This window comes from Malaya genurostris, chromosome 3, assembly GCF_030247185.1.
Source record: "Malaya genurostris strain Urasoe2022 chromosome 3, Malgen_1.1, whole genome shotgun sequence".
Taxonomy (NCBI): Eukaryota; Metazoa; Arthropoda; class Insecta; order Diptera; family Culicidae; genus Malaya; species Malaya genurostris.
In genome coordinates, this window is record NC_080572.1 from 253,554,979 (window position 1) to 253,570,604 (window position 15,626).

Sequence of the window (15,626 nt, forward strand, 5' to 3'; positions counted from 1 at the left end):
ACCAGTAAGATTGACTAAACGTTCGAGTGAATCTATTGTCATTTGTCTGTTACAGCCGAGCACACGTAGAACAGCGGTTGTTGATCTCGTTTCTTGTCAGGTGTGAAAAAAATGGCTTTTGGGATGTGGAATTTTATTTTCGTACCTAGAGTCGTCTCATTAGTCGCATCACCACATTATTCTGCTGATGACTCGGCGAATTGCGTTGGTCCTATGAAGCAATATTTCGTATCAATTGAAGTGTAGAATATGCAATATTTCTGTTATAATGACACAAGAATTATACACAAATGCATCTATTTTCATATTGTTCTTTATGCTAATGCATTAAGTAGAGGTACAGATCTCACTCTTACAAACAGTTTTCTTAAATAAATGATGGACCCCTTCAACAAAACTTGAAATTCTACACATTATACATCCTGACTAAAAATTATAACGAAATCTAACATTTTTAGTTTGGCGAATTATTATTTTTGAAGCAGCCTGCTTGAGAGTAAAACATTGTTTCACATTGTGCTAAGCGCATTGATCCCTACATGCTGTTCAACATCGAAGGACTATTAGTTCGATGCATGTTGCAACATGCCTTACAGGAAGGGGTAGTTTATTTGTAAATATCCCAATAATATTATCATATGTTTACTACTCTGGGTAGCCGGCTACCGAATTTCAACGAGTTATTTTCTAATATATGGACATCCACATTTCAAAATCGGATCAAACATTATTTTCAGTTTCTATATAATAAACTAACTGAATTACTAAGTGTTGCTCGGAAACACCTCGATAAGGCAAGCCCAAAAAATATTCTTGAAGTACTCCGTAAATGTTCAGATTGCGCACGGCAAGTGTCCCATCTCAGATTGTACAATAATCATAATTTTCACGGTATTCTCGTCAAATCGGGTCAGTTTCATGTTTGATCAATTTTGGTAGAAACATTTAAAACTACTTTCTCTCTATATATACTTGAGCGGATAAGAGGTATAAAGCGAGAAGACTAGTGTTTGTTATCTGATGAACACAGAAGATCCCAAGTAGCACATGTAACTTGTTAATAAAAAAATAGAAACAAAACAGATGCTGCATAATGGTCGCATGACAAACACGACGAAACAAGTCGTATTGTGATGGTGACAATGGAGTTACAATAAGTTCCAACGTAACTTTTCGGTAATCTAAATCTTACCATGTGCTCACATTGACTGTTTTTAGTCGCCAACTGGTCACCGTAACAAAATGTGACAATGAAAAAGGGACACACTATAGAACAAAGTTAAGTAATGATTTCATATCGGTTACCGTATTCGTTGTGATGCAACAAAGAAATACAATTACAGTGTCGATTGAAAGCTTCCGTACATTATCCCGAACATATTAAATCAATAAGTAGAATAAGTAGAAAATTCCTTTAGTTTTAAAAATTTGGTCAAGTTAAATCGTCGCTTTTACGCAATTTTTTTGCCGGTACATGTGCGAAGCAAACTTGTTTCATTTTGGGAAGTACATTCTCACTACCAAATATTTCTACACTTTGTCACGGCCATGTATGCATGGAAAAATTGATGCAATTGACTATCATTATGACAAGAGAATGAAATATTCATTAAATTTAAAAAAAATGCAATTTTTAATTATTGCGATTAGTCAACTATTTCAACTTTGGTATATGGAAAACTAATATTATTAAAAAAAAATTTATTTGAACATTTCGACTTTTTAGTTGTAAATTTCATATGACGGGAATAAAAATATGAATATCATTTTGTATGTCGATGTTCTGAAGACCAAAATATCGAAGGCGCGCACGTTTTCAATAAGTATAATGATCAACTTCACCATAAATATCGAATAGCACTTAGATTTTGAGTAGATATAGGGAGTTTAAAGAATATTGAATTCTATATTTTAGCTCTCATTATCGGATGTCAATTTTTATTCGTAAGTGTAGAATGGGAAAAACATCAACAAATTGTAACTTGACACAAACTTATATTTTCTGTTTCATTGTGACTGATGTGCGCGCTGAATCAAATCAAATATTCTTTATTGAGAAGTTGTTTGTCAATCCTTGGTAAGTCGCACAAGCTCCTCCTCTTACGCTTTTCAGGTTACATAGCAGTTATAATGCACGTTGCAAAGTCTTCAACTTGTTCCATGAATTTGTGTCATATAAGTTACTGTCATTGAAGTGTAATAACGTGTGCTACTTGGGATGTATGGAAATATGTGTGGTACCATATGGTACCGATCGTGAGGCGGCTAGTATGTAGACCACTGTTCGATGTACACTTACCAGCTCAGTTTTGTTATTGAACTGTGTCGCTCATAGCTCAAGGTGGCGGAAAAGGTGGTCCTGTCTCTGAGTGTATCTTTTTTTTTAAATCATATTTTCTGTGAGTTTCTCCTTCATTTGACTTCTTCAATACATGTTCCCACTCAGTCATTACAAACCTGAACCAAAGGCTGTTTATCATCACAATTACATTCATACTAAAGAATAATGATTCAGTTTATAAAAGTGTGGTCGTAAATTTATTTTCATCATCTTGGGTCGACAGTTTTCTCAATTTACATAAAAACGCACATTGGTTGTATGATTTGTATGTTAATCTAGATCAATGTTACCTACCTTTGTCAAGAACACTTATTAGGGGAAATGTGGACAATAGTGCGCGGTACATATTAGTGCGCATCTTATTGTGAGCTCCTGTTAATGTTCACTACTATTTACTTACAATAAATATTAAGATTTGACCCAATTAACCTTTTTCGACTACATATCAAATTCCTTATTCATTTTATACCAATACGACAGCCGTAAATATAAAATCTGTCATTAGAAAATAAGCTTTACATTTATTTCTAATAAAATCACGTTTTTTTTTTGTTTAGTAACAGCTTTTCGACCCAAACGAAGTTATCATCGAATATTCCGAGTATTACGGAAAATTCGAGTATTCGAGTACTACGGAAAATTCATTGTGCGCATAATTGTGCACCACTGCGCACTATTACCTTACCTTGCGCACTATTAGGAACAAAACATGATTATTTTGTGGCTTTCATACTCGTAAGCAACATAATAACTGCAATCGTTTATTTGAGGATATTGAAAAACAAGGTTTTATGTTTCCGTAGACATGTTCATGGTCTTGATAAAAGGAATATTTTATTTGTAATACTTCAAAAAGCTTAGGAGCACACTAATCGCCACCTCTCCCCTACTCTAAAATTCTATCAATTTCACATTGAACCCTTTTTTTAAGAGGCACCCATTTTATACACCCCCACGAATACCCACAAGACCATATGTGAGTTTTGACAAAAGTAATGACTTTCTCCCATAAACATGTTTTAATAAAATCTTTGAAATGTAAGAAGTAACTGTGAAAAGTTTGATAGCAATCCGTGTAGAAGTTCCCGAGCTATGCCGTTACAAACATTGCATCCCCCTTTTTAAAGGCATTTGCTGCATTCACACCCCCCCCCCCCCTCCTTCTCCTCCCCCTATGTAACTAAGGTCTTCAAAAAGTATCAATTTCCGTAAAATTAGATAAAGTGTGGTGGGAAAAAAATTATCATTACATTGTCATGACATTGTTCGAAGCATTGATAAAATCTGATAATGTTCAAAAACAACTTGTCTTTAAAATCTATTATCTCCGATTGATGTCGCTTACCCTACGTTGTGATTATCTTCTTTTGCCACCAGAATTTTTCCGAACGGCACAAGCAGCAATAGGTACATCACCCTATTCGCCGTTCCACAGGTATGCTCAAGGTGCACCGAAAAGCATCAGCCAGCAGCAGAAAATCGCTATGTACCAGCAGTGGATTCGCGCACAAACAGGCAAGTAATTTTACCTTTCAGGTCAACAGTTCTACACAGGTAAGTACTTCGGATCACTACAGCACAGGTAAGTAAATCTCTTCCAAGTTTAACAGGTAAGTAATATATTTCAGAACATACGAATTACACTTCATTGAAACAAATTAAACTTCACTTTATTACTTTTCTGCGGGACTGTTCACAGTGCGATCTGCTCGCTTCACTAGTTAAATTTCTACTGACTGATCGGAGCGAGCGGGAGCGCTATATTATCGATCGTGATCACAAAACCTAGTTGCCAGAAGGGCCATAATTGTTATCTCACCGTCGCCCGTTAGCACCAATCTCATGTGAGAAATAATTATCACACGCAGTGCGGCCAAATTTAGTATACAAATCAACATACCCGCCGCCTTGAACAATTATGTTCAACATAGAAAATTTAAACACGTAACATAGACTTATAGCTAGTGTACAAATAAATTTATCTTTACATTTCAAGTGTTAAATTAGTATTTTACTTAAACTAAAGTTGTATCCGAACTCCTTTGGATAGTTGATGCATCGTTGTTGTTTACTGGTGATTTTTCGCTTGCTGGGACTGTCGTAGAATCAGGTAACATGCAGATTTTTGCGATGGGACGAGTGATGATTCCGCGAGCAGTGCGAAGTTGTACTACGCGAGTTAACTGATCTCTACCGGGCAAAATTGATTCGATGCGAGCAAGAGGCCATCGAATCGGAGGTTGAAGTTCGTCTACTACGATGACTAATTTACCTGGAATTATGTTGTCATTGCGCTGCCAGCCACGGGTGTCTTTTAGTAGCTCCTGTAAGTACTCCTTTTTCCAGTGTGTCCAAAAGCGCTGCACATGCACTTGCAGCTGCTGGTAGTGATCAAGTCTGTTTGCTGGTATACTTTGTAGATCTGGGTCGGGCAGGGCATGCAGTGACGAACCGATGAGAAAATGCGCTGGAGTTAATGCAGCCAAATCGTTGGGGTCTTCGGTGAGTGGAAGCAGAGGTCGGCTGTTCATGATTGCTTCAATTTGTGCGAGCACTGTGCACATATCTTCGAAGGTGAGGCGGGACGATCCGAGCTGACGATAGAGATGCCTTTTTGCTACCTTGATTGCTGCCTCCCACAAACCACCAAAGTGAGGGGCTTTGGGTGGTGTTAGATGCCAGGTGATACCTTGCTCAGCACAGGCAGAGATTATTTCGGCTTGTTCTGATCGGTTTTTAAATCTGGCGAATAATTCGATCAGTTCGTTTTTCGCTCCCTCAAAATTTTTACCGTTGTCTGAGTGTATGTGAGCAGGACAACCACGACGCGCGATGAAGCGTCGAAGAGAGCATAAAAAGGCTTGAGTAGAAAGATCGCTGACTAACTCAAGGTGTACTGCTTTGGTGGAAAAACATACGAAAAGGCACAAGTAAGTTTTTGCAGGTGAAGCACGTTTGTGTATCGGACGCAGATACAGCGGGCCGGCATAATCGACGCCTGTGATGCTGAATGGTCGGCTTGGAATGACGCGCTGTACAGGTAATTGACCAATTTGCTGTTGGGCAGGTATCGGATTGACGCGATTGCAACGAAAGCAATTTCTTACGATGCTGTGGACCAGTCTACGGCCGTTTGGGGGCCAGAATTCTTCGCGAATGGCACTGATCAGTAGCCGCCCGCCGCCGTGAAGTAATTTACGATGAAAATGTTCAGCAATTAGGCGAGTGAAAAGATGATTGTTAGGAATTAGGGATGGATGTTTTGCTTGGTAAGGCAATTGGGCTAGATTTAAGCGACCTCCCACCCTCAACACTCTCTCTTGGTCAATGAATGGGTTCATTTGGCGAATGTTAGATTGTTTCGATACAGAGTTTCCCTTTTCCAGCTGTTTGATTTCAGCAGCATATCCATCATGCTGAGCGAGTCGAGTGAGGACTGTTTTGGATTTGGCAAGTTCTGCAACAGTTAATGACTGGCCTAAGGATGAAAATGATTGTGAAGGCTGAGTTCGTGACTTCGAGCGAGTGTTGGCGATGAATCGCAAGCAGTAACCGATGACGTGAAGAAGCCGACTGTAGGAAGACCAGCGTAAAAACCATGGGTGAATAGTTGAAGTTGTTTGAGTTACGGCTACAGTAGTTTTTAACTCCAGGTCGTCCGCGGTCACGCCAAGTGGAATCGAAATTGGCCAATCTTGCGGTGGCGAAGGCAACCAACTTGGACCGCATTTCCATAAAGCACTTTTGAGGAAATCGTCGACCGACATACCACGGGAAACCAAATCGGCAGGATTTTCAATTCCGGAAACATGTTTCCACTGGCAACCGTGCGTGAACTGTTGTATTTCCGAGACCCGATTGGCAACGAAAGTGGGCCAAACGTTCGGGAGTGATTGCAGCCACTGCAGAGTTACTGCCGAATCTGACCAGAAATAAGAAGTACGAACATTAACGTCAATAGCATTTTTAATCCGGGCGTGTAAATGAGCCGCAAGTACGGCTGCGCACAGTTCCAAACGGGCGATGGTAATTCGTTTCAACGGGGCTACTCGGGATTTCGATGCCAGAAGCTGAATTCGAACTATTCCTTGGCTGTTCACACAGCGAGCGTACGTGCATGCTCCGTATGCTGCTTGGGAAGCATCTGCGAACGTATGCAATTGAATATCGGAACCGGGAAGTAGTGCAAATCTGTCGATCCGATGTTTGCTTATTTTTGTCAATTCTCGGTGGTAATTTTCCCATTTTGATTTTATTGGTTCAGGAACTGGATCATCCCAACCACAGGACAGCAACCATAGCTCTTGCATTAAGATCTTTGCCCTTACAATGACGGGTGCGATGAGTCCGAGAGGATCAAACAACTTGGCGATGTCTGAAAGAATAGACCTTTTAGTTGGTGGAACAGGATTTGTTCGAATCTGCGAATCAAAGCGAAGGCAATCTGCTTCAGGCTCCCAACTTATTCCAAGCGCTTTGATGGTTTCGTGGGGACTAAAGTGCAATGTGGATTGCGTGCCAATCTGGTCATCGTTGAGACCTTTCAGGACTTCTAGCCGGTTAGATGTCCATTTCCGAATTTCGAATCCTCCCTTTTGCAATAAATCATTCAATTCTGATCGTAGAAGAATAGCTTCTTCAACAGTTTCAGCTCCACCGATGAAATCGTCAACGTAGAAACCTTTGCTTAATGCCTGACTTCCAACAGAATGTTGGTCACCTTCATCATCTGCCAACTGGTGAAGAGTCCGGGTTGCTAGGAACGAGGATGGTCCTAAGCCGTAGGTAACAGTCAGGAGTTCGTAAGTCTGTACTGGACACTGTTTTGAGAATCGCCACAAAATACGCTGCAGCGGAGTGTCGTCCGAATGTACCAGTACCTGTCTGTACATTTTAGCAATATCTCCGACGAGAGCGATAGGAAAAGTTCGAAACCGCAAGATGATGTTCAGCAAATCTTCCTGCACCACAGGGCCGACGCAAAGAGCTTCGTTGAGAGAGAAGCCGGTAGAAGTCTTCGCAGATCCGTCAAACACGACTCTGAGCTTAGTCGTAGAACTTTCTTCCTTAATTACGGGATGGTGAGGTAAATAGTAGACTTGAGAGTTTCGTTCGTCGTCCTTTACGACCAGTCGCATGTGGCCGAGGGCGAGATACTCTCGCATAAACTGATGATAATCGTCTCTTAGATGCGGATTTCGTTCCAAACGCTTTTCCAGGTACTCGAAACGTCGTTGAGCGTTGCTTCGGGATTCGCCTAACATTCCATCGAAATCGGGTTTCCGGGGGTAGCGAACTACATACCGGCCTTCGGGGTTCCTAGATACGGTAGACTGATACAATGACTCGCAATGCCGTTCTTCTACTGAATAACTATCGTTGTTTGCCAGTTCTTCGGTCTTCCAAAACTTTTCCAGACAATCTTCCAGTGAAATCATTGAAACAACGGCTGCATCGCACGAAGTGGATGAAGTAGTAATCCGATCGTTGGAATACGAGTTAGCAGAACCCGCAATGATCCAGCCAAAGACACTGTCAACCAAAAGCGGAAGGTTACTGTCAAGCTGAATGCGTGCAGCGCTGGGAAAGAATGAATAGAAGTGTCGAGCACCCAGAACCATATCGATTGGTTGACTTTTGTTGAAAGCGGGGTCTGCTAGAAACAGTTCCTTCGGTATCTTCCATCCCTCGGTCGAGATATTTTGCGAAGGGAGATTGGCCGTAACATTTTCCATCACTAGGAAATTCACACCACACGAGAAGTCTCCCTTTCTTGAAAATACTTGAGCGAAAACCGATTCACGTACTGGTTTGGACAGCTTACCAGCTCCCTGAACGGTGATGTTCACATGCTGTCTCCGTAAACGCAGAATTTGTGTCATACGATTCGTGATGAGATTCGGCTGAGACGCACTATCCAAAAGCGCACGAGCTAGATGTTCAACACCGAAAACGTCTACGACCTTAACGACGACGGTAAGCAGAAAGACATCTTCTCGGGGATACTGAAGAGTAGAACTGACTTCAGTATGGTGTATCTTTAGTAGCGGCAACAGTTAACTGTGTAGACAATTCACTCGTAGAAGGCCCACTAGATGGCGTACCAGAGGCGGTAGCACTTGCGCTAGACGAAATTCCTTCCCTATTGCTTCTTGGAGAACTGTCTGGCTGACCGAAATGCAGAAGCGTGTGATGACGACTGTTGCACTTACGACAGCTGAATTTGGAGGGACAATTGCGAACAAAATGACCAATTTTCAAGCAGTTGTGGCATAAGCGTTTCGAAATGACAAACTGTTGACGTTCATTTGTTGATAAACGAATAAATTTCTGGCATTTCACTAAGGAATGCGATTGGCTACAAGCAATGCACTTTTCCCCAGAACCAGCAGTAGAGGCACACGAAGTAAGGCGAAACTGTGAATGGAAATGGTTCCTTTTTAGTGTATGAGATGAACTGCCAGAACTTGAAGCTGAATCTGTTGAGTGGTGGTTGACGGAGATTGATTCCAGCACCCGAGTTCTTCGTTGCAGGAAATCAATGATGCAGGCGTAGTCCGGGTTCGCTACGGTCGACGCATGATCCTCCCACGCCTTCAACGTGTCGTCGTGTAAGCGCATACACAGTAGATGCTCCAGAATGCTGCTCCAAGTATCGGTAGGCTCTCCCAGTTGATGCAAAATCTTTGTATGCCGCTCGAACTCATCAACCAGCCCGTGTAACGAGGCAGCGGACTCCTTCTTCATGCGTGGGATGTCGAAGAGTGCCTGAAGATGACGTTTCCGTAAAAGGTAATCATTCGAATATCGATTTTCCAATGTTTGCCAAGCTAGCAGGTAGTTGGCAGAACTAATTCCAATGGATTCAATCAATTGAGCAGCTTCGCCCTTGATAGCCGCCCGCAGATAATGAAATTTCTGAATATCCGGGACATCCGGATTAGAATGGATAAGCGCCAAGAATGTATCGTGGAATGCAAGCCATTGCATATAATCTCCATCGAATTCGGGCAAAGAAATCGTTGGCAACTTGATACCAGAGAGAGTGGAAGAAACGTGAGGGGGTACAGGGCTACGATCATTAGGAATAGGAGAAAGTTTTGACATAAGACTTGCCTTTATTGTAAACAGACGTGGTTCAAATTCAGCTCGAACAGCTGCATGCTCTGTCCTACCTTCATCGGTAATCTCGATGTCCTCAAGCTGTGCCTGTACCGACTCGAGGTTGCTCCATACTCCGTTCAGGTATTCCAGCCTCAATGATACCTGACCCTGATCACGATGTGCATCGTATGCTGCATCAAAATCCTCTGCCCGACCCAGAGCAGCCAGAAGAGTTTCTCGTCGGTGAAGCAGCTGGTTTCTGGAATGCTCCTCCGCCATTGTATGAAGCAGAACGTTGAATACTGCACGTGTCCGAAAAGATGTCCGACCTGTCGATCAAAGACCACAAGTAGACCCACAAAAAAGTAACAAAAGGCTTGGAAAGGTGCTCACCTGTTCCAAGGCAAGCAATGCCTTGTATTATATACAGCCAACTGGAACCTGCCGCAACACCAACCGAGCCAAAATCCTCCGAAACTGCCGAATCACGCGCAACACTCAAGCAGGAATGAGCACAAAACCATAAAGGCAGAAATAGCTCCCAAAATCGTCCGATGGTAACTGGAATGGCCAACAAACAGGTACACCACAGCAACAATAGAAAACAGGCCACGTGTAACTGGAGTGATTCACGCCGCAGCTTGGGACGCCACGGGTAACAATGGTCCAATTGTTCAACAGCAAAATGGCGCTTCGAAGCAAGCCAAGCTCCGCAATGAATAGTAGCAATGGCCGAATCAGGAACAATTCGTATTGTTAAAGCATGCAAAGAAAAAAGAAAGCATCTAAAGGGCACCTGTGATACCCGCGGAGTGCATTGGACAGCTCTTTACCTGATGCCCAATAAATTGAGCCTTGTATAATGAATTATCAGCAATCGGGATCCAAAAACTTGGAGTATCGCTTTCAAACCAGGGTCCAAAATGGCGACGTCAAGAACAAACGGTCCGAGTAACGAAAAATCCTGGTCACGGCACCAATTTATGATGTCGCTTACCCTACGTTGTGATTATCTTCTTTTGCCACCAGAATTTTTCCGAACGGCACAAGCAGCAATAGGTACATTACCCTATTCGCCGTTCCACAGGTATGCTCAAGGTGCACCGAAAAGCAGCAGCCAGCAGCAGAAAATCGCTTGTGTCGCAGCAGCCAGCAGCAGAAAATCGCTATGTACCAGCAGTGGATTCGCGCACAAACAGGCAAGTAATTTTACCTTTCAGGTCAACAGTTCTACACAGGTAAGTACTTCGGATCACTACAGCACAGGTAAGTAAATCTCTTCCAAGTTTAACAGGTAAGTAATATATTTCAGAACATACGAATTACACTTCATTGAAACAAATTAAACTTCACTTTATTACTTTTCTGCGGGACTGTTCACAGTGCGATCTGCTCGCTTCACTAGTTAAATTTCTACTGACTGATCGGAGCGAGCGGGAGCGCTATATTATCGATCGTGATCACAAAACCTAGTTGCCAGAAGGGCCATAATTGTTATCTCACCGTCGCCCGTTAGCACCAATCTCATGTGAGAAATAATTATCACACGCAGTGCGGCCAAATTTAGTATACAAATCAACACCGATTGTTAATTGTTTTCGTTGGGAGGTAACGAAGCAAAAAAACATTTTAAGCAATTAAATTCTTATTGTCATAAGTTAATTAACAAAATAAAAACTGTTTAATAAGCACATGTAACTAGAAAAATGGTGTAAAAATATGGAATTGATTCGATTAGTAAAATCGGAGATAATAAAATTAAAAACCTGTTTTAATCCACCTAGTGGTGTAGTGATGCCTTTCTCATGTATAGTATTGTGGTACTCTATTCAAAATTTTGTTTTCGATTTTTGAAAGAAACCAAGGAATTGCTTGTGCATTTACTAGTATAACATACAGAACGAAACAGTGCTTTGCTCGCGTAGGTCATCCTTAAGAAAACGAAGTGGGTTCTCTATTATATGCACTACCGGCACCGGAACTCGAGAACCGGTATAATCGAAGTCGGTTCGTACGGCCACCAACTAACATGACGTACAAACTCTACTAGTTCTTTTTCAAATTTTGAAGATTTTATGCAATTTTGCCATCGCACTCTAAATGACGATTTAAATGTTTGTTGTATCCGAAAATATGTAGTAATTTTTGGTAGGACCGTAAGACCTTTCATTTGAGCCTAAGATTGGGAATAACGGTTTTGAGTCGAGTTTACAACATTTTTTACGTGTTTTGTTTCGCCGGTTTAAGTGACGGTGTACAATATTGAACACACTTTACCCCATAACTCCGGAACCGGAAGTCGGATCCGGATAAAATTCAGGAATTCCATGAGACCTTCCATTTGAATCTAAGTTTGTCAAAATCGGTTTAGCCATCTCCGAGAAAACCTAGTGAGATTATTTGACACATACACACACCCATACATACACACACACAAACATTGCTCAGCTCGATGAACTGAGTCGAGTTTTTACTAGTCGGTTTTCAAGTGATTGCATAACCTTTCTATATGAGAAAGGCAAAAACGAAAAAATTTTTTTTACAGCGTCTTTTGTAAATTACCGTGTAATAGCTACAATTTCCCTGGAAATTGTTCAATAATTTCTACAGTTATAGATCTTGTTAGCAGATGACCATCGTGTTGTATTTCTGAATGAAAACCTTGAAGGCAATACCGGATACGAATTTTGTTATGTAAGAATCGTTTCCAACATATTTTTTACATAAAGCTTGCTTCATTTAGAATTGGAAATTTGTTTTTGCCGACAAATTTGCATGAAAATTTATGATTTGGTAGGGCATTTGCAGCTGTGGCAAAAAACGAAATTTTTCGTTACAAATAAGACAACGACATCGGAACTATACCAAAAAAAGTGTCTCCAAAAACGAATTTTGCCGTTCATTCGATCCCACGACCATCCCGTGATGTTTTGGCCAGATTTGGCAAGCTGTCATTACAGCAAAGTCGTTCAAGAATAGTATGCAGAGAAAGGGGTCCACTTTGTTCCGAAAAACCTTAACCCACCCAACTGCTCCAGTTCCGCCCTATTGAGAAATACTGGGCAATCATGAAGAGGAGACTCAAGGCAAATGGAAAGGTTCTCAAAGACATCAATCAGATGACGCCCTGGTGGAATCAGATAGCTAAAACGATGGACGAAGAAGGTGTGCGCCGCCTAATGAGTCGTGTTACAGAAAAAAATCGAGAATTCCTTCGAAACCTTGACGAATAATTTTATCCGTATATTTTCTTAAAAGTATGAAGAAAACTAATACACTAAACTGAAATACAGGCTTGTCTTTGTTCCAATTCTATCTGAAGCAAGCTTTATTGGCCTAGAAATGCATTCCGTATAGCATTCTGATAGTTTCTGTCCTTGAAATATGCACATCCGAAATGAAATAATCGTCATAAAAATTCTATATGTAGCTATTTTTTTACTCTCATTTGTTCGGCGTTATTTAATTGTGTGGAAGAAAATATTTGTCGCCAATAAGTCATTTTTTATTATGAAGGCACCGCTGCAATTCTGGAAGCGATGCAGTAAAAAATTCACACAATCAACTAATACGAACGATTATTAGTTTTATTCGTATTCACGTCCTCCAGTTATGTCTGTGACATTACTCACCTGCCTTTTTCATGACCACTTCCAGTGTTTCTGAAACCAGAAATCGATCACCGACATAACGAATAGAATTTTTCGGACATGTTCAACGCTACATTGTTCATCATCTCAGCTGGTAACACCGACCACTACTCATGAGCCTGAGTAATTTACCCTACATTTTTGTACGACCGCACAACACAAAACTCTATCCTATTTCTGGAACATGAATTGAAACGACTGAACCGATCTATACTTCACTATAAGTGAAACAGTTCATACGCATTGTGGTTTCCATAAAAATACAACACATATAGATGGAACCCTATTTTGCATCCCTTGGGTCGTTGTGATCGCAAAGCAATAGCTAGGACACAGCTCAGGTGGTAACGTTTATTAATTTTCCACTATGATAAATTGCTTGGCTTTTCAATGGCCAATAAAAGTGACATTTATCGGAACATTTTGCTACCCGACCCAAAAGATGCAATACAATTTACTTTTATCAGTAACCTTTTTGGTGCAGACTCCAATTTCGATGAAAAATAACGGCAATGATGGGAAACGCTTCGAGATGCGGTTATATGGGATTTAGTTTGAAAAAAAACAGCGAGTAGAATCGTTTTTTTTGTACTAGCAAAGATCGGTGAACATAACAATGGTTCAAAGTTGATCCAAGCTGGATGGAACTTCAAAAGAGATAATCAATTTAACCGGTGAACGGGGAAAAACATCCTCAATCGCTTCGATCGATGAAATGCAACTCCCCGGACAGGGACCATTACCAACGGCAAGCAGAGGATAAAAACTGTTCTTCTTCGTTTCACGATTTTTTTTTGTTCAGTTCGATTCGATTTTCTTTCGCATTCCGGAAAGAACGCCTTCTGATTAAGGCCTTCAGCTTTTGCATATTTATGAATGAAATCTTTTCTCTGTTTTTTTTTGCTTTCACTTCTTTTCTACGGCTTTCATCGCGATAGCATTTTTTTTTGCGCTATACTAGCATATCAATTCTGTATCCGGCAGGCAAATCAATTGAGGAATTTGGGCATGAGAAAATCACCAAAACACTGCCTCTCGGCTCCGGCATGAAACTGCTTTCGGTAGGCCATCGAGGCTGATACCCAGGAAGTAATCAAAGGGATAGTGCGGTTTCCTTCGGGAAATTCAAAATTCTCATCGAAAGATTATCACAGAACGGTTCAGATTTTCATTTGGCAGAGCAGAGCACAATTTAGGGCGAGGTTTATCAGAATTGGTTTTCGCGAGGGTGTCCTTGTTTGTTTTTGATTTCGAATATGCATTATTTTTAGCAGGACCGACTTGAATGTAGTTACGTTATGCTGATAAGAAACTGTTCTGTGCAAAAAATTCGTGCTCGATTGACGAGATCAACAAGAATTTTAGAAACGACACAGGATCACCCTACTGCAGGATCCGGTTACCACAAATCGAATATTCAGCAGTGTAATCGGTTTCCTTGATACCAGCGAAGATTAAAACAGTTTTGCTGCCCCTCGTTCGAACCACTTTTCGTTGTGTAGGCTTCATAATAAGAAAAACCTTTTTTATTCCACCTGGTGGTGTAATTATGCCTTTCTCATATTACTAATATTTTCAAAAATAAATAAATTAATAAACTTTCTTTGGGTATAAACTAACATAACCTTTTCAATTTGTAAACAGTTATGTCAAGTTAATAAGAATTTTTCGTTATTTCGCATCGTCGCACTAAATGATTAAACACACTTCAACCTATAGCTCTGGAACCGGAAATCGGATTCGGATGAAATTAAACAGCAACCTATGAGACTATGGGAACTTTTATTTGAGCCTGTTAGTGGAAATCGATCAAATCATCTCTGAGAAAATTGAATGAGTTTCGTTTTAGAGTTTTTGACCATTATTTCCGGTACTTCTGGAACCGGGAACTTGGAGCCAGCATAGCCGAGGTCGGTTCGTTTAATAAGTAACTAATATAGTCTACAAAGTGAATCAGTTCTAAGCCAAATCTAGAAGAATTTCACCCTTTTTTAAATCGTCGCCCTAAATGACGGTGTGAAATTCAATAGCGACCTGTGGGACTACGAGATTTTTTATTTTATGAGTGACATAATTTGACACATACTCACACACATACACGCACAGACACATACATTACACACATAAAAATATCCTGTGATTTTACATCTTATTAGATGCACATAAATGGAGCTTCGCAGCTCACGCAAATTTACGTGGAAGAACATTTAATATTGTGTCGAAAACTCCATACATGAAATTCATTGAAATAAAAAAAAGAATACTGAGAGCAACCGTTGCGACTTGAACCGAGAATCATTTAATCGCAAGAACCACAGAAGCATACATCTGCTTAACTGGTAAAAGGTGCATTTAAATTCATACAGTCGCACCTGCTAGCAGAACGCAAGATACAGTCGAAACCAATAAAATTCTAGCTCATCTAACATTAAGTCATTACAAATGAGATTTTCTTCTTTCCTCACAAGCCAAGAGCTTCATTTCTTAAACCAAACAATAATCACATTCTCAAATTGAATGGCTTGGAATTG

General features: G+C 40.7%; 3 protein-coding genes across 5 annotated transcripts in view; 1 reads left to right on the forward strand and 2 right to left on the reverse strand.

Moving 5' to 3' along the window:
* The window catches only part of LOC131438098 (protein FAM133), a 176,277-nt gene that overhangs the window by 109,647 nt on the left and 51,004 nt on the right, over nt 1-15,626 (forward strand). The window lies entirely within an intron of this gene.
* Nucleotides 4,357-8,223, reverse strand: LOC131434291 (uncharacterized). Its single transcript, XM_058600955.1, has one exon. It carries the CDS (start codon nt 8,221-8,223, stop codon nt 4,357-4,359), a length of 3,867 nt encoding a protein of 1,288 aa, XP_058456938.1.
* Nucleotides 8,366-11,046, reverse strand: LOC131434292 (uncharacterized). Its single transcript, XM_058600956.1, has 2 exons — nt 9,839-11,046; nt 8,366-9,747 (listed from the first exon to the last, which is right to left on the reverse strand). Exon 2 carries the CDS (start codon nt 9,722-9,724, stop codon nt 8,366-8,368), a length of 1,359 nt encoding a protein of 452 aa, XP_058456939.1. The 5' UTR covers nt 9,725-9,747; nt 9,839-11,046.

Excerpts from the sequence above, each read along its gene's own strand:
- LOC131434291 (XM_058600955.1), bottom strand. The coding sequence starts at position 8,223 with ATGACACAAATTCTGCGTTTACGGAGACAGCATGTGAACATCACCGTT.
- LOC131434292 (XM_058600956.1), bottom strand. The coding sequence starts at position 9,724 with ATGGCGGAGGAGCATTCCAGAAACCAGCTGCTTCACCGACGAGAAACT.